General features: G+C 39.8%; 1 protein-coding gene across 12 annotated transcripts in view; it reads right to left on the bottom strand.

Moving 5' to 3' along the window:
- Positions 1–292: 292 nt before the first annotated feature.
- Positions 293–26,444, bottom strand: part of LOC143025629 (triokinase/FMN cyclase-like) — a 58,674-nt gene continuing 32,522 nt past the window's right edge. For all 12 annotated transcript variants that reach the window (XM_076185661.1, XM_076185647.1, XM_076185655.1 and 9 more), the window contains exons 3-13: positions 23,891–23,984; positions 20,380–20,490; positions 18,713–18,801; positions 18,071–18,166; positions 17,275–17,481; positions 10,291–10,465; positions 8,436–8,668; positions 7,242–7,407; positions 5,094–5,344; positions 3,585–3,718; positions 293–622 (exon numbers count right to left, since the gene is read on the bottom strand). In XM_076185661.1, coding sequence (XP_076041776.1) covers positions 514–622; positions 3,585–3,718; positions 5,094–5,344; positions 7,242–7,407; positions 8,436–8,668; positions 10,291–10,465; positions 17,275–17,481; positions 18,071–18,166; positions 18,713–18,801; positions 20,380–20,490; positions 23,891–23,984 — 1,665 coding nt within the window. In that variant the 3' untranslated portion in view covers positions 293–513. The remainder of the gene's footprint in view (positions 623–3,584; positions 3,719–5,093; positions 5,345–7,241; positions 7,408–8,435; positions 8,669–10,290; positions 10,466–17,274; positions 17,482–18,070; positions 18,167–18,712; positions 18,802–20,379; positions 20,491–23,890; positions 23,985–26,444) is intronic.

The following is a 26,444-nucleotide window of genomic DNA, read 5'->3' as shown; positions in this document are numbered from 1 at the left end:
TTTATACTACGACTGTCCCTCCGTTGTGCTGTCCCCCAACCCCTTGTTGCTGTCCTGTACCATTTCTCTGAGTATTCATTTTCTGTGGTGGGGAATTCCCTGTGGTGGGGGAAAAGAATTCTGCCACCAAGTATTTCCACTTGGATCGTAAGAGGCGAGAAGAAAGGAACAGGGATTGGGACTAGGCATCCTTCTCCTTGTAGCCCCGCAGGGGACATTCCTAAACAAAAAAGTAAAGTGGATAAGATACACCTCTGGAAAAGGGCATTTTTAGGAAGAAATAAAAGACAAATTTTATATTCTTTTTTATAAATTTATTGAAAGCACTTTTGAAGTGGTCTGTTGTGAGAACACATGACCTTCTCCATGTAACTGGAATAAAATAGAAGCTATATAAAGTAACAAATTTAAGAAGAATCAGAACAAAAAACAGAACCGGCACAACAACTCAATAAAAATGTATTTTGATTGGGTCTTTTCATATTACCAATCTCCTTGTTCTATTTTGCACCTTTAGAGAAGCAAACCCTTAGCCAGACCCCTTAGGCAAAGGGCAACAGCACGTGCCCCTGCATCTACATCATTAACATCTTCAGGGCGACAATAACTTGCACGGCCAGCCCTGAAATAAACATGAAAAGAAAAAATAAATAAACCAATGAATTAATAAAGAAAATTAATTAATATATACATACATACATATACCAAGGCTTTTTCCCCCATTCAAGGGAGGTAGCCAAAAAGGGAAAGGCATAAAAACACTCCCAACCATTTCATCCCTAAATACACTCCACACCCCTCCCACCCTCCCTCTCATCTGAGCACCTGAGTACAGGAAAATAGTGACAAATATTCTCATAAATTTTCCTGTATTATTTTGAAGTTAGTGACAGAGTTTGGGAAGGTGTGCGAAAGAGGGAAGTTGAAGATAAATGTGGATAAAAGAAAGGTGATGAGATCTACAAGGGAAGAGGATGGCAGCAAATTGGAAGTGAGTATTAAGGAAGAGAGGCTGGAGGAAGAGGATAGCTTTACATACTTTGGGGCGAATGTGGTGGAAATTGTGGAGTGATGGTGGAGGTAGAATGTAGATTGAGAGAAGCAAGTAAATGCCTTGGGGGATTAAAAAGTATAATGAGAAATAGACATTTGGGAATGGATGCTATGAGGAGACAGCACTGTATGGGGCAGAAACATGGAACATAAGAGAGGAAGAAAAAGTTTAAATGTGTTTGAGATGAAATGTCTCAGTAGTATGGTAGGGATTACTAGGCTGGATAGAGTGAAAAACAAGATGAGGAGAGCAGGAGTGGAAAAGGAGTTGGGAGATAGGGTTGATGAAAGAATATTGGGATGGTTTGGACACATGGAAAGAATGAGTGAAGAAAGATTGGTAAAAGAAGTGTGGAAGGCAGAGGTGGATGAAGTAAATATGAGGGGGCAACCAAGGATGAGATGGATGGATGGGGTAAAAGGGGCACTGGGAGAGAGGGGGATGTCTGTTAAGGAAGGAAGGGAGAAGACAGAAGATGGGGTGTGTGGAGAATGGTTGTGTACTTACCTAGTTGTATTTTACGGGAAGGGGAGCTATGCTTGTGGTGTCCCGTCTTCATATCTCATTTTATCTAAACTATTTTTAAATTCATGTATTGTTTTTGCACAGATGATGCTGTGATAAATAGAAGGGAATGGGTGGGGGATGGGGGGGGGTTTGAGGGTGTATGCATGAATGCTATTTTGATGCAGCCCAAAAGGATTTCTCCCTGTCTTCTCTTTTTCTGCATGAGGGGAGAGGAGGGTCGCCGATTAAATGAAATGGCCTTGCTGTGGATGTCCTGTGTCTTGCAGCATTGCTTCTGACCCAGGGTAATGGATGAGATGCAGGGATAACCTGTTATCCATGAGGAGCCAAGAAAAGAGGGAGGGAGACGTGGTGAATGGGAGTGGGGTGTGGGGGGATGAAATGGGTGGAAGAGGATTTATGCCTTTTGACTTCGGCTACTTCCCTTGTAAGGGGGAAAAAGCTCTTGGTATATGTATGAATGTAGTTTGCACCTAAACAACCAAAAAGTGACTAAGCATAAATGCACACTCATATGTATATATATATATATATATATACCAAAAGGACTTTTCCTCCTTTGTGGGTGGGTGGGGGATGCCTAGTGAAAAATACACCCACCCTAGACATCCAAAACTCATTCACTGTCTCTCCTATCTTAGCACTTCATGAATGAAGGATGTCTGTTAAGGAAGGAAGGGAGAAGACAGAAGATGGGGTGTGTGGAGAATGGTTGTGTACTTACCTAGTTGTATTTACCTAGTTGTATTTTACGGGAAGGGGAGCTATGCTCGTGGTGTCCCGTCTTCATATCTCATTTTATCTAAACTATTTTTAAATTCATGTATTGTTTTTGCACAGATGATGCTGTGATGAATAGAAGGGAATGGGTGGGGGATGGGGGGGGTTTGAGGGTGTATGCATGAATGCTATTTTGATGCAGCCCAAAAGGATTTCTCCCTGTCTTCTCTTTTTCTGCATGAGGGGAGAGGAGGGTCGCCGATTAAATGAAATGGCCTTGCTGTGGATGTCCTGTGTCTTGCAGCATTGCTTCTGACCCAGGGTAATGGATGAGATGCAGGGATAACCTGTTATCCATGAGGAGCCAAGAAAAGAGGGAGGGAGAGGTGGTGAATGGGAGTGGGGTGTGGGGGGATGAAATGGGTGGAAGAGGATTTATGCCTTTTGACTTCGGCTACTTCCCTTGTAAGGGGGAAAAAGATCTTGGTATATGTATGAATGTAGTTTGCACCTAAACAACCAAAAAGTGACTAAGCATAAATGCACACTCATATGTATATATATATATATATATACCAAAAGGACTTTTCCTCCTTTGTGGGTGGGTGGGGGATGCCTAGTGAAAAATACACCCACCCTAGACATCCAAAACTCATTCACTGTCTCTCCTATCTTAGCACTTCATGAATGAAGGGTCATCCCTGTCAATACCCACCACTACTTACATCAAAGGCAATGCAACACTTCCAGAGCAGGGGCTCTCTGCTGGAACTGGTCCCCACCATTATATGGTGATCCCCCCCCCCCCCACACCAATCCAGTCAAGAAACTTACAGAAATGACCAGAAGAACATCCCTTGTGGCCATACCATTTGTTTACCCATTTACCACCACTCTCCATTCACTCCTATCTCTGGCACTCTCTCTTCTTTGCTCAACAGACATTTCTCTTACATCCAATGCCCCTTCATCCCATCCAGCCACCTAGTTCTTGGTCTCTTCCACAAAAGAGAGAGAGAGAGAGAGAGAGAGAGAGAGAGAGAGAGAGAGAGAGAGAGAGAGAGAGAGAGAGAGAGAGAGAGAGAGAGAGGAAGAGAGAGAGGGATATGAAGGCAGAGGGAGAGAGGGATATGGAGGTGGAGGTAGAGAGAGGGAGAGACAGAAAATTAACAGATAGAATGAGAAAAAAAAAAAGGTATTGAATATTCTAATCAAAACTTTGTGTACTTTATTCTTAGAAACCTTATGCAATGAGGAAGAAAGAAGTCAAAAGAACCCTTACTTTGCCTTCATGTGTCTTGTGGCTTCGCAACCTGCCTCTGCTGCATCGGCCATCTTGGTCAGTATCTGGCCGCATGTCATTTCCTGTCCAATGCATTTCTCCAGAGCCTCTGTGGCTGGTAAGAGTGCATCAAGCTGCCATAAAGAAGCACAATTAATCAATTACTTTGTTGCCCCAGGTCTTTTCTGCAGGAAACTTATGACTCTCAGGTAAGTGACTACAGATACCAGGTGGGCCCTTAGGTCACTTGGGGAAGAAATGTTATGCTGTTTTCTTGTGATTCTTTGTGTGGGGCAGTGTAGTTCTACTTTCTGCACTCTTTTTCACTAGTCTTTATTCAATCATTCTTTCCATATGTGCAAAATATGTCAGCATTCTTTGATCAACCCTGGCTGTTCAATTTTTACATGGATGGGGTGGTGCAAGAGGTAAATGCAAGGATAATGGGTCTGGGATTGGAGATGGTTAAAGAAAATGGAGAAAAATGGGAGATAAGCCAGTTGTTGTTTGCTGATGGCACTGCAATTGTGGCAGGATCAGAGAAGGGATTAAGGAAGTTAGTGATAGAGTTTGGGAAGGTGTGTGAAAGAAGGAAGTTGAAGATAAATGTGGGTAAATGTAAGGTGATGAGATGTACAAGGAGAGAGGATGGCAACAAATTAGAAGTCAGCCTGAAGGGATTTCTCCCCATCTTTTCTTTCTCTGCATGAAGGGACGGAGAGGAAGGTTTGCCAATTTAAGGAAGCGGCCTTACTGTGGATGTGCTGTATCTTGCTACACTGCTTCTGACCCAGGGCAGTGGGCTAGATGCATGAATGACCCGTCATCCAGGAGGAGCCAAGATAAGAGGGAGGGAGGGGGGTGAATGGGAGTGGAGTATGTGGGGATGGAATGGGTGGGAGTGGATTTCGTGTCTTTGTTTTTTGGCTACCTCCCCTGTATGGGGGTAAAGGCTATTGGATATGTATGTGTATGTGATGGTATTGTACCATTGTGTACATTATAATTACATACTGCATTGTAGCATCACACAGTTGTTGTAGTGTATTATACTTGCAAATATTTCAGTTGTGTTTGCATTTTTCCATTACATATCTATCATAGATTTTGTTGTATACTAATTTTATTATTGTCACTGTATTATTTATTTACCATTCCTTAAGAAGAACCAAGCAAACTTTGTATGTTTCACACGAAGCCAAAGAGTGGCGACCAGTTGTTACTCCACCTCCTTACTGGATGCACACATTTGTTATTGTGGTGCTTTGGCACATTTTAATATAATACATGTTCATTTGTAGTGATTCATGTGCTTTTATTTAGCAACCCTATGACATGTATATTACAGTATAATAAAAAACACATATTGCTTGCATATATACAAAATCCATAAAAAATTATCACTGCTTAGTTACTCTTATAAGATGGGGGAAATGAAAATAAATAAATAAATAAATGAATAAATAAAATAAAATAAATAACAATAATATAGAATATATAATTCCTTACCATAGTACGGTCACCACGATTAGCCTTCCCATACTTGATCATGGATTCGATACCTTTGCGCAAAGCTTCAGACCATCTCTTGACTGGATCTCCATCAAAACGTTCCTGAAGTTTATTGGCAATACCTATTAAGAAGAGCGAATACAGGCCACCTGAAGCACCACCCATGGTTTGTAATGCTACATCAGCAAATCCACTGATGACCACACTAGGACACTGGAATGGTTGCTTGTCCAGTACCTTAGAGATTCCTGTAATAGGTTAGACATAATTAACAGCCTACAATTTCTTAAAAAAAAAAAAAAAAAAAAAAAAAAATATATATATATATACATATATATGTATATATATATATATATATATATATATATATAACATATATATATATATATATAACATATATGTATATATATAATAGTAATAATGCACATACCAAAGGACCTATTCCCCTATATGGGTGATGGCTGAGTGAAAGCATATAGCCACCCTAAAAAAAAAAAAATATATATATATATATATATATATATATATATATATATATATATATACGTATATTGTGTACATATATATACTTATATATATATATATACATATATATATATATACATATATATATATATATATATATATATACATATATATATATATACATATATTATATATTTATATATATACATACATATATATAATAGTAATAATGCACATACCAAAGGACCTATTCCCCCTATATGGGTGATGGCTGAGTGAAAGCATATAGCCATCCTATACCCATCTTCCTATCCATCTACATACCAAGAGTCCCTTTTTATATAGGAAGTAACCAGCCAAAGCATGCACCCACTCCCACCCATTCCATTCCCATCCACTGCCCATTGTTTCCTTCTCAACTTGGACCTACACAAAACTCATTTATACCCACTCCCATCTTATCATCTTTTATATGAAGGATCATCTTTGCCCTCCACACTAGACATTTGTGTGTAAAACAATGACCCTATAATTCTAAGTGACTTCAAATGAGATTCTTCATTCTACCAGCAGTTAGTTAACTGGATTACTTGAATTTTCTTGTGATCTATTATATTAATTACTTCAGTCACCACATTGCAGCTACTGAGTTCATCCACCACAATGTTTTGATCAAAGTCAATGCAGTGAGACACAACACTTCCACAGTGGGGCCTGACAGGTAGAACTGGTTTACCCCCACTGTTACTAATTCATTATATAGTAACATCCTCCCCCCTCATCCACTCTATAATTTGTATGGAGCAGATAAGAACATCCCTTCAGGCCACATCATCTATTCATCCACTTAAAACCACTTTCCATTCACATCTATCTTTGGCACTTTCTTTTTATTGCTTGACAGATGTTCCTTTTGCATCCAGTACCCCCTTTACCTTATCCATCTGCCTCATTCTTTGCCTTCCTCTTAAGTTCACTCCATTCATTTTTTCACTTTCTATGACATATATGGGAGCAGTGGAAGCATTCCTCTCCTCACCCCTTCCACCACCACCACAGGAGGATCAGAGAAGGAAGAGGTAGTCACAGAAAAAGTAAAGAACTGGTTCAGGGAGACACCATAATAGAGGGACACCATTAGCACAAAAGCATCTCATCATTCTGACATAGACAAATGTGTGACTGTACGAGAGGTCACTGAGGCAACCGTGGTGTAATCGGTAAGCATATCTACACAGAAAGTGGGAGGTCTTGGGCTCAATTCCTGGGCAGTGCCAGCTTTTCAGTGATGCTCCCTCTCCTCCCTATCTAACATGGCACAGTGAGTAGGATCCCAAAAGCCTATGTGGGGCACACTCCCAGACTGGCCTCCAGAGGGCAGGGCCAGGGAAGGGAGATGTGAGAGTGGTCACTAAGACAACTGTGGTGCAACTGATAAGCACCCCTGCCCAGAAAGTGGGAGTTCTCTGGTTTGATTCCCAGGTTGTGCCAATTTTTCAGTGACACTCCCTCTCCTCCCTATCTAACAGTGACTCTGGTCCAAAAGGGTACCTAAAATTAATCCCTAAAGTACATGTCACCATGCATTCAATATCATGGTCATGTAACTCCTAATAATTATCATATATTCACACTATCTACACTGTAATGCATTTTACAAAATAAAATAAGCAATATTACCTGTCAAGCCTCTGTATAATGTTGATCCACAGTCTCCATCTCCACATTTACTATCAAGTTGATTAAGTTCCTTCTCATGTTGCACCACATCTTGAATAGCAAACTTTACACATTGCTCAAACAGCTTGGCCTTGTCACCTTCCAGCATCAATCCTTTAGTTGACATCTGTCACCATATAATTATTTTTCTATGTATAAAAATTCAAGTATTCTTAACCTATGCATATAGAATGAAAGTGAAATCCATTAGAGGATAAAAAAATTTCATTACAAACACTGTTCCGAAGGGAGAGGAATTCTTAATTACTATTCCTCATAAGTTATGACATTATTTCATTCACACACTCATCAATAACATCAACAGCTAAAGAGTAATTGCCCCTTGGGGCTGTGGGTCTTCTCAACAAATTGACTGAACAATAGCAGCAAGTATTTCTACTGAAACATGATAATGCAGGCCAGACCCAGAGGAACAGATTGATTGAACGATAAGAGCAAGTATTTCTAATGAAACATGATAAACTTGAGGCAAAGATCATGAATAGGTGGATGAACAGGGTGGAGGAGGCACTAGATGCAGAAGGAATGTTTATTGAGCAAAGAGGAATGAGTGCAAAAGACAGGAGTGAATGGAGAGTATCTGAAAATGGATGAGGAAAAAAACATGGCTTGATGGGATGATTTTCATGTCTGCTCCATAAATTCCTTGAGTAGATGAATGGGGTTAGAAGAATATCATATAATAAAACAGTTGGATTAAACCAGTTCCAGCCATAGAAACACTGTGTTTTGCTGCATTACATGACCCTAAGCAGTGTGACAAGGGACAGGAATGAGTGTTCTTCCAAGAGATGATTTATGGAGCAGAGAAGAACATCCTTTTCAACCACATCGTCCTTTCATCCTACCAACTCCTATCTTTTGCACTCTCTCTTCCCTGCTCAACAGACATTCCACATGTAACCAAAGCCTCATTCACTCCATCCATCCACCTGATTCTCAATTTTCCTCTCAAGCTCACTCCATCCACTTCTGCTTTCCACATTTTTCTTCACTCATCCTTTCCATATAAACTTACCACCTTCACATACTGCTCTTATCCTATCTGACAATTTTCTTTTAACCCCCATTCTTTGCTGCACCTCCATTTATTAATACAAACATATCAATCTAAGTACTGTATATATGATTTACCTTTTCTTTTGTGTCTTCTGAGTGTGAAGGCAGCTTTGCATACTCTATAGTAAGCTCGTGTCCCTCTTCTGGGATAAGAGGTTTGGGCCATGCTGAGGCAGAAGTTGGAGCATCTAGAAGTGGAAGCCACTTGGAATTGGTTAGACGAAGAATAGATATCTGCAAGCCCTTCATATTGAGGCTGGTTATAAGACTGCCAACATACACTCGGACAGGTTTCACTCCACGTTCCCCTGTTGAAGATTTAATAACTCAGTTAGTGCTTTTCACTGAATGAAAATTATGAAATGCCAATTTTTCACATACATTAATCTCTTATATTAAGGAAGTTTTATTCCTCAAAATATGATGATCTAACTATCTATCAAGGGCTTTTTCCCCCTTATAAGGTGGGTAACCATGTCAAAAAGCACACACTCACTCCCACCCATTCCATCCCCCCCCCCATCCACCATGCTTTCCTCCCTCTCATCATAGCTCCTCATGGATGAAAGGTCATCCCTGTCTCCTACTCACTGCCCTGGGTCAGCAATGCAGCAAGACACAACACATCCACAGCAAGGCCAATTCACTTAATCAGTGACTCCCTTCTCTGTCTATAGATAGACAGATAAATAGATGATGAGGATTGAGAGAATGAGAAGAGGGGGTCATTATATGATGGAAGCAGTGGGGGTAAACCAGTAACATCTTGATGGAAGCAGTTGGGGGGGGGGGGTAAACCAGCTCCAGCTGTTAGGCCCATTGAGAAAGTGCTGTGCCTTGTGAACGAAGAAAAAATGAAACACAAGCTATGGCTGGAGAGTAAAACACAATAGTGAGGAGTATATGAGATACAAAAATTAATTGAGACAGAAGGTTGTAGAATGTGTTGAGATATGGAGTCAGTGGATATCTGAGGATATTAAAGAGAATAAAATAGTCTATTGAAATCCAACTATGGTGATGATGATGTTCCAGGAATGTCCTATGGATTAAACAGCAGCAATACTGAGAAAGATATGAAGTGGAATCTTTGCATGGTTTTAATGGGAAGGAGTGAGAGAAAGGTGTGAAGATTTTCCTCTCCCATGTCAACTCACAGCTGGGTAGGGGGAACATGTTCAACATAATAAACCTCCTAGTCATGAATTCCCATTAGTAGTTAGTCTACAGATAGGGCTAATGAAAGAATAATGAGATAGTTTGGACACATACAAAGAATGAGTGAAGAAAGATTAGTAAAAGAGGTGTGGAGGGCAGAGATGGAGGGAGTGAACTTGAGGGGACGACCAAGGATGAGATGGATGGATGGGTGAAGGAGGCATTTTGAAAGAGGGGGATGTCTGTTGAGCAAGGAAGTGAGAGGGCAGGAGATATGGATGAGTGGAGAGTGGCTGTGTGTAGATGATAATGGTATGCAAAGAAGGGAGGGGTGGAGGATTGGGGAGTAGGAGGTGCTTATATGTGAATGATATTTTGATACAGCCAAAAGGGATTTCTCCTTGTCTTCTCTTGTTTTGCATGTGGGGACAGAGTCGGGGGTTGCCAATTAAGTGAAGCAGCCTTGCTGTGGATGTACTGTGTCTTGCTACATTGCTTCTGACCTTTTGACTTGGCTACCTCCCTTGTAAGGGGTGTATAGATAGATAGTTTACATTAAGTTAAGAACCTCTCTCTTAAGTAATTAAGTCATACTCATAACTGCACAACTAAGTGATAAAAAATAAAAAGCTTTTGAATTTTTTACATTAAAAAGTATTATCATTACATGGAGGCAATTCAATCTGTGTTATATTCAACTCAACTTGAAACTTACATCAAACATGAACATAACCCTTATCAATATGAAAAACAAAACAAAATAAATACATACTTAACAAAGTTATAACATCTTTAGTGAAGACGTTGAGCTCAATCTGAGTAACTGAACCAAGATTGTTGATAATAATGGCTACTTTTTCTCCCTTCTTCAAGTCCAGCCTAGACTCAGAATTGGGTAATGTCATGTGTGTTAACATTTTGTCTGCAACTTCCCTTGAAGAACCAAACTGCAAGGCATAGTGCATTAATTGTAATATCTCTATCTCTTCATCTACATATCCTATATGTTTTCAGATAAGGACATCAAACAACTGGTGACTGCCATCTTATTATTACTAAGAGCCAGTTACACAGAAAATGTTTAATACTGATACAAGACACATGACAGTCCAAAGTTCCTCCCCAGAAAAAAAATTGGTAGGGCATGAGAAACACTGCCAGCCATTGTGGGCCTGTGGGTTTGTCAGTGAAACTTGGGGTAATGATGTTCATTATCAGGCTGCTATTCAATGAGTTGGTGCATCTACAGGGGAAATTGTTTCCTGATATCCTTCAGTCCTGCAGTCTTTTTCAATTAATTCCCAAGACCTCATGACACCTTACCATCCCAAACCAAAAGATCTTCACTGTCAGTTTTATCCACCCCTTCCATTAATTTGAACACTAAAATCACAATATCTCTCTTCTCTGCTTCAATGATGACAAGTCCAATACTTCTAATTTTTCTCCAAATAGTTTGTGTGCTAGGCTGAGGATAAATTTATTTAAAGATCTTTATATTCATTTGAGCAAATTTATATTTTTTTTACTTCAGAGACTATACCAATGTTGCATATTCTAACCTGGGGCAGATTGAATTCTATATGAGTTCTTTCATCATATTTCCATTCCTGTAGGAAGAAATTGCTCAATGTCCATCATTAGTTTGTATGTTGAGTGAAAAATTGTTTATGTGTCAGAGAGAAAAGCTATCCCTCTAAAATTTTGGATGTACTTAGAAATTGATTCATCATCCAGCTCTAATATCTTTAAATTACTATTGTAATTTTTTTTTAATTATAATGAAATCCATAAAAAGGACTGTATTCGTCAACAAAAACATGTAAAAATGTTACTATGTCCAAATTTTATATTCCTACTCGCTATCGGAAAGAAGGGATCAAAAAGATTTTGTTTTGTTTTCCTCGCGCCCGCGTGTTCAAAGAGGGGAAAAATGCCACGTAGGCACTCCAAGATAGCCAACCCAGGCTATTAATATCTTCGTCAAATTATCCCTTTTAAAAGGTAAGAGTTAAAGTCAGAACCAGTTCTTAAAATAATTAAAGATCCCACATCCGATATAGAGAAAGGAAATGAGACGTAAAAGGGGAATGCAAGTTACACGGATGCTGGCAATAACCCCCCTTGCCTTATGTTGTTGCTACGTGTTTGGATAACCCTTTTCGGTTCTCATAACTATGTTTCATAACTCACTTTCATATACTCTGTTGTAGGAAAAGTAAAATTTTTCTTTTTGTGTGTGAAGGTCACGACATGGCTGCCGTATAGGGGGTTAGCCTACGCCTTACCTAACCTAGTATAGCTTAACCTAAACTCATTTGTAAACCTTAAGTAGGGTAATTTAAAGAATTCTGAAGAGGCCTATCCTATGTTATATTACAGGAAGAGGTATAATAACCTCATGTTACCTCGCTTTAGTCTTGTAAGGATTTCTTCTGCCTCGCGAATCTTTCAGATACCCTACTCCATTTCCACATTGATGTGGTATTTTTTCTGAATAAGTTGTAAACTTACAGGGAACCAGTATTGGAGAATAGAACGAGTCTGGTCTCAGAAACTAGTCTTGGAACTAGTAGGAGACTGAATGGGACGCAAGTTCTCAATTCCCTCCCTTCCCTAATTGGGAAGCTTTTGGATGAGGTTAGAAGAATAAACGAACCAATGACGGTCGAGTTTCCTTTCAACCAAGAATGGAAAGTGGACTAGGACCCACATACCCACAAGTCCCATGTTCTACCAGACGACTAACCTGCAGACCAGTACAACTCCTCATCCTTCGGTTTGTGTGATTGACATTCAAGGAGTAGCGGAATAACGCTCACTTCATCCCGAAGATGGGTGGCAATCTGTAGTATCTGAATTGATCTATATATATTACACAATTTTTTTTTTTTTTTTTTATCGCGGTTTGCCACGACATATGATCAACAAACACTCAGATCTTTCTCCTAAGAACATAAAAATGAAGGAGACTGCAGGAGACCATAAGGTTTATTCTAGACAGTTCCATGTCTATTACCACTTATCATATCCATCTATAGTTATCTAACCTTCTCTTAAAACAACCAATAGTTTCAGCACTCACTACATGGTTATTTAGTCTATTCATTCATTAAACACTCTATTGGTAAACCAGTTCTTGCCTTATTTCTACTTAAATCTATACTTATCCAATTTAAATCCATTACTATGAATCTTGCCCTGGTGTCTTAATATGATGATATTGTCTGCATTGCCCTTGTTCAAGCCCTTGACCCATTTGAATACCTTTATTAGATCACCCCACACTCTACATCTTTCCAGTTAATTTGCCTAAGCCTGCCTTCATAACGTAAATTTCCATGCCCATGTATCATTTTGGTCATTCACCTCTATACTGATTCTAGTGAATTAATATCCATTCTATAGGATGGAGACCAAAAATGTACCACATTGTCAAGGATGGGTCAAACTATTGCCAATTTAATAACTACATCTGCACTTTTGTAACAATCTGAGCAATAAATCCTAATGTTCTGTTAGCTCTATTCCTGGCACTAATGCACTGTTTCCAAGATGGTCAGAACTCACTAACACTTACAAGTCTTTTTCACATTCTGTTTTCTCTAAAATGGTGTTATTTAAGCTATACCTGTTTTTTGTGATGCTTAAATCTATTTTTAACACACTTCACCTTGAGATATTGAAGTTCATTTGCCATTTCTCCAACTACACAAACAATTTGTTTAAATCTTCCTGTAGTATCCCAGTATCTTCCATAGACCTAATATGGTGTCCTATGTTAGTGTTGTCTACAAACTTACTAACATCACTATTAATCCCCCTGTCAAAGTCATTTATATACATAATAAACAACAAGGGACCCAAAACTGAGCCCTGGGGAACTCCATTAGTAACACTACCCCATTTGGATTTTCCACCATTAATGGTGATCCACTGTTTTCTGTTGCTAATCCATTCAAACACTTTTACTCCCATCTCATAGGCTTTGACTTTATTTAGCAGTCTCTGGTGGGGCACTTTGTCAAATGCTTTGCTAGAGTCAAAGTAAATAACACTGTAACTATCACTGTTATCTGCTGTCTTTTGGGCAATAGTATTAATGGATAAAAGGTTAGTTACACATGACCTACCCTTGGTGAACCCATGCTCTGAGTCACAAATCAAATTACACATTTTGATGTGAGCTCTGATTCTATCTATATAACAAGGGATTTTTTCCTCCTTATAGGGAGGCACATACCCATTCCCACCCATTTCATTCCATTCCACTATTCTTTCCTCCCTCTCATCTTAGCTCCTTGTGGATGAAGGGTCATCCCTGTATCCTTTTACACTAAAGTATATAAGGCGTCAGATAACAATGAGTTACGTTATTTACCTTGATTTTAGCAAAGTGCTCAACAAGGTGCCTTATTGTTCATTATGTACATAAATGACTTGGACAGTGGGATTAATCATGATGTTAATAAGTCTGCAGACAACACTAAGATAGGACACTCTATTAAGGGGGTACGCGACACCTGGGGGGGTGAATTTGGTCAAGATATGGCATTTTTCAAAACTGTGTTCAAAATGTTCGTATACCACTTAGAAATAAATCCCGACAAATAATTTTCCAGCCGCGCGCAATTTAAAGGTCCTGGGTGAGGTTTAAAAGGACAGATTTAAAGGCGCAACCCACACTAGAGGGAGGCGTGCCACTTAGGACCTTCAGGCGCAGCGAATAACGTTGAAATTTGATTGAATTTACACTCACCCAGTGTATCAACGGCCAATACGATTGTGGAGGGGAAGGGAGGAAGGTGGAGGGAGAATATTTCGCCAACTTTGTGCGAAACTAAGCGTTAGTTCCCGGCTAGCTCTGAAAAGGGAAGTACGCATGTCTCATGAGCTCTCATTGCAATCTATTACTTTAGCTAGTACATATTACTCTTTAGTACAGTCATCATGGGTAGCAAAAAGAACAAAAGAACATCACAATGACAAAAAACAGCAGTTAAAGATGGCAAGCAGTCAAAGACGACTAAAGATCTCACCACCTCTCACTCCACCACCGCCCTCACCTGCACCTCTGTGACGGTGACAGAGGTAAAGGACAACATTAGACTAAACAATTCAAAGAGGAAGATTAAATCCAAAGAAGAAAGCAAGAGGAAAAAGATCAAGGCTATACAGGAAGAAGAAAGAAGAAGGGACATCATATGATGCTGGAGGGGGTGCCCTACCAACATAGATTGGCGAGGGGAATCTGATGAGGAAAGAGAAGGCGCCCACTACTGGAAAATAAACCTCTTTCCAATTATTTAGATACCCTGAAGACCCCCAGCAGAGAGGTTTCATATGAAGAAACCGCCAAAGGTGGAAAAAAGCAAATTATATGATGTTGTCGTCTGTGCGTCGTCACTACTGTGACATACTTATACTTTAGTTTTTCAATATTTAAAGTACTTATAATTAAAATATGTTGATAATTGTTACTGTACTTACTTATTATATAATAAGAATTAAGCCATGAAAAAATCAGTCAAATTGGTGAAACTATAAGCAAGTTACAGATATATTCATATTTCAAGTTGCCATATCTCCATTCGATATTTTTCTACTTTTTTTTAATCATAAAAAATCTAATATACATCAGATTTAGATGAAACTTACAGGGAATATTACTTTTAGTAACTGCTAGGGCCGATCATTCCAATATTTTGAATAGGATGAAAGAGTTTGGAGTAATAATGGAAACAAGAGCAAACAAATTGTATTTTTCACGATTTTTGCCAGACATTAAAATTGAAATGCCTGTATGCAAAAGTATAAAGGAAATTGTTCAATTACTCAATGACCGGCCCTAGGTGTGCCTACTGACTAATCATAGCCAAAAAATAAAACAAATTGGTCCACGAATAATGGTGCTGTGCACTTTTAAATGTCGCTACTGGTATACGTACATGTGTACATACATCATTCTGCTTCACCTAAAATGTAGGCAATATGGATACCTATTTACCTGAGAAGTTTCAGCTCTTTACTCTAAATATTTTAGAAAATGACCTCCAGGTGTCGCGTACCCCCTTAAGTTTATGCATTCATTCCCACATACCTAATTCTCTTGACAGTTTTTAATCCTCCAAGGCATTTACTTGCTTCTCTCAATCTATAATTTATCTCCATCTCCATTCCTCCATTTCCTGCCACATGTAACCCCAATTACTTAAAACTATCCACTTCCTCCAGCCTCTCTTATTTAAGACTTACTTCCAACTAGCTGCCATCCTTGTACATCTCATCATCTTAATTCTACCCACAGTTATCTTCAATTTTTGACTATTGCAGACCTTCCCAAACTCTGTCACTGACTTCCTTAATCCTTGCCCTCTGAGCCTGCCACAAGTGCAGTGTCATCAGCAAACAACAACTGGCCCATCTCCTACTTCTCTCTATTTTCTTTAACCATCTCCAGTCCCTTGCTCATTCCCTTTGTATCTAACTCCTGCACTACCACATCCATGTACACATTGAACAGCCATGGTGTCATGACACATCCCTGATGCAGCCTCACCTTTACCACAAACCACTCGCTCTCTCCATTCTCAATTCTAACACAGGCTCTACTACATATATACATAGACTAATGGCTTTTTCCCCCTTACAAGGGAGGTAGCCAAAAAACAAAGGCATAAAAACTACTCCCACCCACTCCATCCCCAACATACTCCACTCCCATTTACCCCCCTCCCTCCCTCTTGGCTCCTCCAGGATGACAGGTCATCCCTGCATCTTGCTCAATACCCTGGGTCACAGGCAACATGCAAGACATCCACAGCAAGGCCACTTCATTTAATCAGTGACCACCCTCTCTTCATTCCCTCATGTAGAAAAAGAGAAGATGTGGAGAAATTCCTTTGGGCTACATCAAAAATATCATTCAAACATACTCCCTCCCCCCATCCCCACCCACTCCTTTCCATGAATCTCAATATCATCCGTACACAACCATTTTCCACTCACCCCATCTTCTGTCTTCTCCCTTCCTTCCTCAGCAGACATTCCCCTTTTTCCCAATGCCCCTTTTACTCCATCCATCTCATCCTTGGTTAGCCCTTTATATTCACTCTCTCCACCTCTGCCTTCCACAGCTCTTTTACAATCTTTTTTTACTCATTCTTTCCATGTGTCCAAACCATCCTAATACTCTTTCATCAACCCTATCTCCCAACTCCCTTTCCACCCCCACTCTCCTCCTCACTTCCTTTCTCACTCTATCCAGCCTAGTAACCCTATCATACTTCTCAGGTATTTCATCTCAAACACATTCAAACTCCTCCTCTCTTATGTTCCATGTTTCTGCCCCATACAATGCTGTCGGCACAATTACTCCTTCATACAATCTCCTCTTAGCATCCATTCCCAAATGCCTATTTCTCAATACACTTTTCAATCCCCCAAGGCATTTACTTGCTTCTATCAATCTACATTCTACCTCCACCTCCACTCCTACCTTTCTTGCCACATTCGCACTCAAGTATCTAAAACTATCCACTTCTTCCAGGCTCTACTACTCTTGTAAAAACTCTTGACTACCCTTAACAACTTTCTCCCAATCCCATATATCTGCAATACCTCCCACAGTGCCTTCCTGCCTACCCTGTCATAAGCCTTTTCCAAATTCATAAAGGCCCCCCAAAAAATCCTTAACTTGTGCTAAAAGTTTTCTCATAGATCTGCCTTACCACAAAAATCTGATCAATTTACTTACAGGGATTGATAAACAGCCAGCTTCTCCATGCAAACCTAAACCCATTTCCAAAATGCCTTTGTCTACTTCAAACAAAGGTTCTTCTCTTCCTGGTATTATGCATCCAGAGGCAGCTACTCCAAGGGTACCATAGGCATGTGCCACTTCCTCACAAGTGGCAAGAATATCTTCAAGGCTGGCACCATTGTATGCCATAGCTCCTGCAATCTGATCATACATAAAGCTATCAATAAAAAAAATTCTGGTTATGTTACTTAATTACATATATTAACAAGAAGAGAGGAGAGCAGATGTAAAATGGGGTAAGAGTATGGCAGAATTTTTTTTAAAGTAATAAAAAGATATTTTGGAAGGAAATTAAGAGAGGAAGAGAAGATGAATCAAGTAGAGAAGAAAAGGTAAAAAGTGCAGATGGACAGATGCTAATTAAATAACCTCACCAGCCAGTCCACCATCACTGTACCTCCTTTAAAAATTACTTAAAAACACATTATTTTGTGGTCACCAAGTAATATGAAGCAGTTCTTTCATTATTTTATATATTTTTTGTTATCCATATGCTTAACATACATATATACCAAAAGCCTTTTCCCCCTTATAGAGGGAATTCAAAGAGCAAAATTGCACACAAAGTTTGTCATGAAAAAGAAACAATCATTATGAATTATCAATTTTTTGATGTAATTAACACTATGGGATTCACATGATTGAAATACCCAAAGAGAAAATAAAATTTTGCATTGATATATAGCCAATCAAGCACAAATGTCTTGCAAATAAATATAGAGCATTTTACCTTGAAAACAAACAAACCACCAACTAATCCTCTCCGTCCTGCTGTGCCTTCCACCTTGGTAAATGCACAATCTTCTCCAACTACAAACATTTCCACCTGTAACAAAAATATGAGTAATGAATTGATGCAGAAAAAAATCTGATTAAACTTTACCTGCAAAGTAAAGTAGCATGAGAGAGGAAACTCATGATGAACCACTTCCTCCTTGCTTAAAGCATGTGAAGATTACACCTTATCACTCTCCAGCATCACTGCTGGTTTATCCCGATATATCCATCTCATGGAACAGGCCATCACTTGCACCAGTACATTTTTTTCTCTTTAAGTCACTCAATCCCATTTTCATTTATTTGTCATATGAGAAAAAATTACACACAAAACCTTCAGCAATATCTTCACTGAAGAACACTGCCTATTTGTAGAGGATTGCTTTTCAACCGTCAAATTATGCCACCAGTGCACAATATAGCCCTGGGTAATTCTATTCAGACAACGAAACCCCTAACCACCCTTCCCTCCACCCCACCCCTAACATTAATCTAATCCTGTCTCAATTTCTTCCACCTCACTCTTCTCCTCATCAATGCTCCCCCTCCCCTTTTTCCACCTCACTTCAACAATGGAGATGCATCAAGATCTTACTTTCATTCCTGCAGCTTTGCATTTCTCCAAACCAAGTCCAAAATTAATGCGATCTCCAGTGTAGTTGTAACTTACCACCAAAACACCCTCTGAAAGTAAAGAATACTGATCAGACAGATCCTGATGCAATACAGTTATAATAAATTCAAACAAAAATAAGATACACTGTACCCAACTTATGGCCATATCAATGAACACTTGAATAAGATATTAGGAAAGAAAAAATGTAATTCATGACACTTTCTTTTACTAATGTTAGAACTTTGTAAATTTTAACTTGGTGAAGCCTTTTTTCACTGATAATGCTTGCTGTTTGGTTTTTAATTCCCAGTTTCACTGAACATTAGGTTTGCATCCTTTCCTTTCTTTAATTCTATGTATAAAAAAAATCCAGTGTTTTATTAGGGATGGGTGTATGTAGGGGTGCACTTATGGCAACCCCTACTCTCTTACTGCCTTGTGATACTGTGAGTTATGAGGTGGTCAGAGGGTGGAGGGTGAATAAGTGTAGGGTGGTTATATACTTTGACTTGGCCACCCCACTTATATGTATGTATAATTTCATGAGTGCCTTCAGGTCACATTGTTGCTCTAATGGCTAATATAGGAAGAAAGTTGTTAGCTAGTAATTACTTTGGGAAGTAGAGAGACAGTGACAAAGGGTACTGGAGATCCCAATATGTGCTTTGTCACTAACTATCCTTCTTTGCAAATTTTTGTGGAGCCAATGACAAAGAGCACAGTGCACCATACTCATGACAATTTTTTTCCTGATGATTACAGAGATCTATGCATCAGCCCCAGGACCTGTTATTGGGGAAGGGACTGACATTATCCCTTAGACTGGTCCCTCAGCAACAACCCCAGGTGCCTCAATCTTCCCTCTAAGTCTCTTGCTACTCATTTGTATATTATTCACAGCCTCAACTTTAGATTCCTTGCTGTGGAATACCACCTTTTCTCTTCTAAACCTATTTTCTATTTTCTCTCATTGAGAAAGGGAGCAACTTGTATTCTATTTCTTCCTATTTTCTCTACCTAAAAGTAGTGCAACTACTGTTTCAATCACTAGCACATAAGAAGACTTTCAATATTACTAGATGATCCAACAAATAGTTAAACTCTTACCTCCTACTTACTCTGATCCCTTCAGTATTTTATCAAGCTCATGTTGAATGACTACTGCTTGTGTACAAGTTCCTTCAGTGATTGCATAATGTATCATGGTTATTATTTTTAGTATTTAGTTTAATGTCAAGAACTCCCCTTTCAGAAGGGGCTACAATGGTACTTCATTACTGAGGTTGCTAAGATGGGAGGGATGGATTAATGGGTTTTGAATGGATGTGGAATGGGAGTAGGTTGGGAGTATGTTTTGAATCAGCCATGTCCTTTATAAGGGGGTAAAAGCCTTTTTGTATATTTAATAATTCTTAAAGCTCGCTGGCCAAGCGAGTTAGGGCATCGTTACTTGCGACGAAGGTTGAGGGGATGGCGGTTTGAATCCTGTCACCGGCGAAGTTGAACCAAGGGCATGGTTCATTAAATTCCACGCTACAAAGTCCTTTGTAAAGGGCACCATCCTAGCCTTCCAATAGGATGGAGTTTGTGATGTTAAACCATATCAATAATTCTATACCTAAATAAAAAGAACAAATGATACTTACTCTCATTATTATGACCAACAGCTTTAATAGCTGATAAAATTACATCAGTTGGTGGAGAGGTAAAGATGGCTCCTGGGACTCCTGCTGCTAACATACCTTCGCCAATATATCCTTCAACAGACAAACACAGTAATTAGTTTTGTGTTTTGTAATAGTATATGTAATAGTATACTGTATATGTAATACTGTATATGTAATAGTATACTGCTTCTGACCCAGGGCAGTGGACAAGGTGCAGGGATGACCCGTCATCCAGGAGGTGCTAAGATGGGAGGGAGGGTGGATGGGAGTGGAGTGTATTTAGGGATGGAATGGGTGGGAATGATTTTATGCCTTTTTCTTTTTGGTTACCTCACTTGTAAGGGGGAAAAAGCTTGGTATATGTATGTATGTATGAATGTAATAGTATATGGCTGTCTAATGATAACTGAAAGCATTGATTACAAGTATTTACCTAACTGTAGTATACAGGATAGGATGAACACACATGAGGTCCTGCCTCCTACTCTCCTAAGTTTAAAGTGTATTTTATCAACTGAACATGGTTTTGTACTTACATTCAGTAAAACAGCTAAACCCAGACTGTGTTCTCAAGAGTAACAACAGCTGTACCCCCCCAGAATGCTGGCCATGTTAACAAGAATGGTTGATGTAATGCAAGAGAGAAAGGGTTGGGTGGACTGTGTACTTTGATCATTTGATAAAATACCTCATGACAAAGTTTAGCAGAAACTGAAACATACTTGAAGTCTGAAATGCGAACTCCAAGAATGGATACATGATTTTCTGAGAATGATTATCTATCTATATCCCAAGAGCTTCTTCCCACTTGTATGGGGGGTAGCCAGTCATGGTACACACCCATTCCCACCCATTCCATTCCCATCCATCACTCTTGTTTCCATCTCCTCTTAGCTCTCCATGGATAAAGAGTCATCCCTATCTTCTGTCCACTGCCCAGGTCAAAGGAATGCTGCAGGACACAATACATCTACAGCAGGATCATTTCACTTACATGCAACCATCCCTCCTCATCCCCTCATGCATAAAATAGAGAAGATGGGGAGAAATCCCTTTGCATTGCATCGAGATATTATCCATATACAACCATTCTCCCCTCACTCTTATCCCTTCCCTGCCCAACAGATATTCAACTTTGCTCAAAGCCCTTTTCAGTCTCATCCATCCATCTCATCCTTGGTCATCACCTCAAATTCACTTCATCCACCTCTGCTTTCCACACCTCTTTTGTTATTCTTTCTTCACTATTCTTTGCATGTGTCCACCCCCCTCCAATAAAAAATAATAATAATAATAGACATATGTACATATACCAAGGGCTTTTTTCCTTTACAAGGGGGGGTAGCCAAAATCAAAAGGCATAAATCCACTCCCACCCATTTCATCCACCCCACACCCCACTCCCATTCACCACCCCTCCCTTCCTCCCTCTTTTCTTGGCTCCTGGATAATGGGTCATCCCTGCATCTTGCCCATTGCACTGGGTCATGAGCAGTGCAGAAAGACACAGCACATTCACAGCAAGGCCACTTCATTTAATTGGTGACCCCCATCTCCATTCCCTCATGCAGAAAAAAGAGAAGGTCAGGGATAAATCCCTTTGGGCTGCATCAAAATATCATTCACACACAACCACTCCATAACCCCCATCTCCCACCAACTCCTTTCCATGCATCACAATATCATCTATACACAACTATTCTCCATCCACCCCTGTCTTCTGTCTTCTCTCTTCTTTCCTCAACAGACATCTCCCCCTTGCTCAATGCCCCTTTTACCCCATCCATCCATCTCATCCTCAGTCACCCCTTCCTGTTCACTCCATCTACCTCTGCCTTCTACACCTCTTTTACTAATCCTTCTTCACTTATTCTTTCCATGTGTCCAAACCATCCCAACACTCTTTCATCAACCATATCTTCCATCTCCTTTTACACACCCACTCTCCTCCTCACCTTGTTTCTCACTATATTTAACCTTGTAACCCCTGCCATACTTCTCACACATTTCACCTCAAACATACTTAAACTCCTCCTCTCTCATGTTCCATGTTTCTGCCTTATACAGTGCTGTCTGCACAATCACTCCTTCATACAACCTTCTTTTAGCATCCATTCCCTAATGTCTATTTCTCATTATGCTTTTTAATCCCCCAAGGCACTTACTTGCTTCTCTCAATCTACACTTTACTTCCATCTCCTCTCCTCCCTTTCCTACCATATGCGACCCTAAGTACCTAAAGCTACCCACTTCTTCCAGCCTCTCTATTTTATGACTCAACTCCAAATTGTTGCCATCCTCTCCCCTTGTACATCTCATCACCTTACTTTTACCCACATTTATCTTCAATTTTCTCCTTTCATGCACCTTCCCAAACCTCGTCACTAACTTCTTCAATCCCACCTCTGATCCTGCCACAAGTGCAGTGTCATCGGCAAACAACAAATGGCTTATCTACCACTTTTCTCCATTTTCTTTAACCATCTCCAATCCCCAGCCCATTACCCTTGTGTTTACCTCTCACACCACCCGATCCATGTATAAATTGAACAGCTAAGGTGACATAACACATCCCTGGCAAAGTCCCACCTTGACTTCAAGCCACTCATTCTCTTCATTTCTAATTCAAACACAGGCTCTACTACTCTTATAAAAACTCTTGACTGCTCTTAATACCTTTCCTCCTATCCCATATATCTGCAATACCTTCCACAGTGTCTTCCTGTCTACCCTGTCATAAGCCCTTTTCAAATCCATAATGGCCTGAAACTTTATCACACATCTACCTCACCACAAAAATCTGATCCATGCAACCCCTACCTGTCCTAAACCCACACTGTTCCTCACCAATTACTCCCTCTGTTCCTCTCCTAATCCTCTCAATCAAAACCCTCCCATAAACCTTCCCAACTACACTCAACAAACTGATCCCTCTGAAACTACTACACTCACATTTGTCTCCTTTTCCTTTGTAAAGTGGAACTATACAGGCACTCCTCCAGTCCTCCAGCACTCTACCCTCTTTTAGACAAACATTAAACAACCTCACCAGCAAAGATCATGAGAAAAATAAAAAGTGAAGATGACTCAAAAATATGAAGCCAAGTGGAAAGAGAACTTTAATGCAAAAAAAAAAATGCAAAGTACTGGAAATGAGCAAAAGCTAAAAAAAAGAAATTATCAATAAAATATTCCATGGGAAACAAATGGATTACAAAACCAAGAGTTGAGAAAAATCTGGGCATGCTGGTCACAGACAACAGATATTCTATGTGCATCCTAGGCCCCTTTAATCCAATCCAGCCATCTCATTCTGTCTCTCTAAAACTCACTCCATCCACTTCCAATTTCCTCACTCAGACAGTCTTTCCTTGTTTATTCTTTTCATATAACCATTGTACCTCAGTATTGGCTACCTCCCTTAAATGGTGGAAGAAACCTACTGGTATAGAGATACATAGACCTCAATATTATGTTGCTCTCAACTAACCAGAAGGAAATGGTTCATGTCCTGATCCTCCTCCAGTGATGATGGCTACCTTCTTAGGCCCAGGTGTCAAGTATGATCGGTCTATGAATATGTCCTGCAAGCACAGTTATAAGATTTATACAATATTAACAAAGGTGTACATCCAGTATATGTGCATATATGGCTGTACTGGAGTATTAAGTGCATAGTTATATGCATATATACATATATGTATATACATATATATGAGAGGTGCCTGTTGCTAGATACCTAAAGACTATGGGTTTTCTGCAAGAGAGATCAGTGGCAAAATATTAACTGATGTGCAGTCAACACATTAGTGGTAGTCTAAATACCAGACAAGTTGCATTCACAAATTTTTGGGGACAAATATCCATTCACAGAGCATTGCATTCTTTGAGTATATAATCAAAGATCCCATCTGGTCTTAAAGCCCTTCTGTGAGTCTGTTTCTATGTCAACAAATAACAGAAGGAGGGGGTGAGGAGCAGTTGCTTGCTGTCAGTTCTCCTTTTAAGAAAAGTACAATTGAAGTTGATATAGATGGTTGGCTTAGTCCAAAGAGAAAGTATCAGTTCTTTTGGGCTACATCTCTAATGAGGGTATCAATAGGTAACTGGACGACAGTTTTCTCCAACATTCATATTTGGTGAACTACCCCCAACCCATAGTTAGTCCATTAGCTAACAAAGTCAGTAGATCACATCTGTAACAAAATGGTTACTGCTACTCTCATCCAAGCAAATTACCTTGAATTTATTCTTTAGGTGAGTGTAAAAATTAACTTAGATTGTGTACGAGGGTCGTTCCAAAAGTAATGCCTCCTACTTTTTAACTCAAAAACTTGAAGAGCTACGAAGACGGGGGTGGCACCATTAAAACGAGCGACAATTTGTGCTCCAGAATTTATTTTTCTATGTAGTCACCACCATTCTCAATACACTTTTGCCAGCGATGAACGAGAGCCTTGATGCCTCGGTCGTAAAAGTCAGCGCCTGCCGAGGCAGTCCATTTTTTTATGGCTGAGATTACGGCATTGTTGCCAGGGAAACGCTGTCCACATAATGCGTCCTTCAGAGGTCTGAACAAGTGGAAGTCTGATGGTGCCAGTTTGGGACTATACAGTGGGTGAGACAGCACCGTCCAGCCAAACTTTGTCACACATTCCGTGGTCTTCAAACTTGTGTGTGGCCTGGTGTTGTCATGTTGCAAACGGAATGTTTCCCTTTTCTCTGGCCTTACACAGGCAATTCAAGCCTTCAGCTTGGTCAACATTTCAAAGTAACGGTCAGAGTTGACAGTCGCCCCTGGTTCCAAGAAATCCAGGAGGATGACGCCCTTCCTGTCCCAGAAGATGGTGCACATCATTTTGCCTGCAGATGTCTACGTCTTGAACTTCTTTGCTGGGGAGTGTGAGTGGTGCCATTCCAATGACTGCCATTTGGACTCCAGCTCGTAGTGGTGACACCAAGTCTCGTCACTAGTGATGATGCGGTCCAACAAGTCCTAACAGACATCCCGTTGGTGGTCCTTTTGGTCCTGCGTGAGCATTCGTGGAACCCACCTAGCACACATTTTGCTGTATCCTAGGGATGACAACATCGTTTCCAGTGCACTGACACCCACATCCAACTCTACATACATTTCATTCATCATTATCCGCCGAGCAGCGCGGATGAGTTGATCGAGGCGCACTTCGTTTTCCGGGGTGGTGGCTGTGCATGGGTGTCTGGAAACGCACTTTGTCATTCACATCTCTGTTGCCGCTCTGAAATCAACAAACCCATCTCCTAACTGTCCTGACATCAACTGCATCGACATCGTAAACATTCACCAGGCGCTGGTGAATGTTGATTGGTTCGATTTTTTTCTGCATGGAGGAATTCAATGATGCATCTCTGCTTCTGACGCACATCCATGACAGGTATTGCTTTCTTAGAGTGTCGCACCATCAATATCTGCAACAGAGATGAAACTTTCAGGTCATGGGTGCATAAATTCAGTCATCATAACAATGCAATTTGCAATCCCCTCGGATCCCTTCCGGCAGAATAGCAAAATAGGAAGCATTACTTTTTGAACGACCCTCATAATAAAAGGGAGCTTTTGAAGAACAGGGGCCCCTATTGGCCCCTTTGAACAATAACAGTCCCAGTTTTGCCCTTTTGAAGAATAATGGTACCATGTAAGGAGGTACAATAAAAAAAAAAAAATAAAAAAAAAATAAATAAATAAATAAATAAAAAACAGACCTAAGGTTAAGGTAGGTTAGGTTTGTTTAGGTTGGGTTAGGTTAGTTTAGGTATTATTTAATGAAAATTCTCTTCCAGTGATTAATTGGGAAAAGAAAAATCTTATTATCAATACGTAAATATATAAATAAGACATTTTGAACAATAGGGGTCCCTGTTTGTCAATTTGAAAAATAGGGACCCCAAATCAAACAGGACCCCTATTCTTCAAAACTCCTGTATAGGATAAAATAGAGAATTATACTACAACTGCACCAATATTGCTATCTTCCAATGCTTCTATAGAAAAGTAAAAATATAAC

This window comes from Oratosquilla oratoria, chromosome 1, assembly GCF_046742065.1.
Source record: "Oratosquilla oratoria isolate Oo_2021 chromosome 1, ASM4674206v1, whole genome shotgun sequence".
Lineage (NCBI taxonomy): Eukaryota > Metazoa > Arthropoda > Malacostraca > Stomatopoda > Squillidae > Oratosquilla > Oratosquilla oratoria.
The sequence above is the reverse complement of the archived record's forward strand: the minus strand, read 5'-3'. Positions and strand labels throughout refer to the sequence as shown.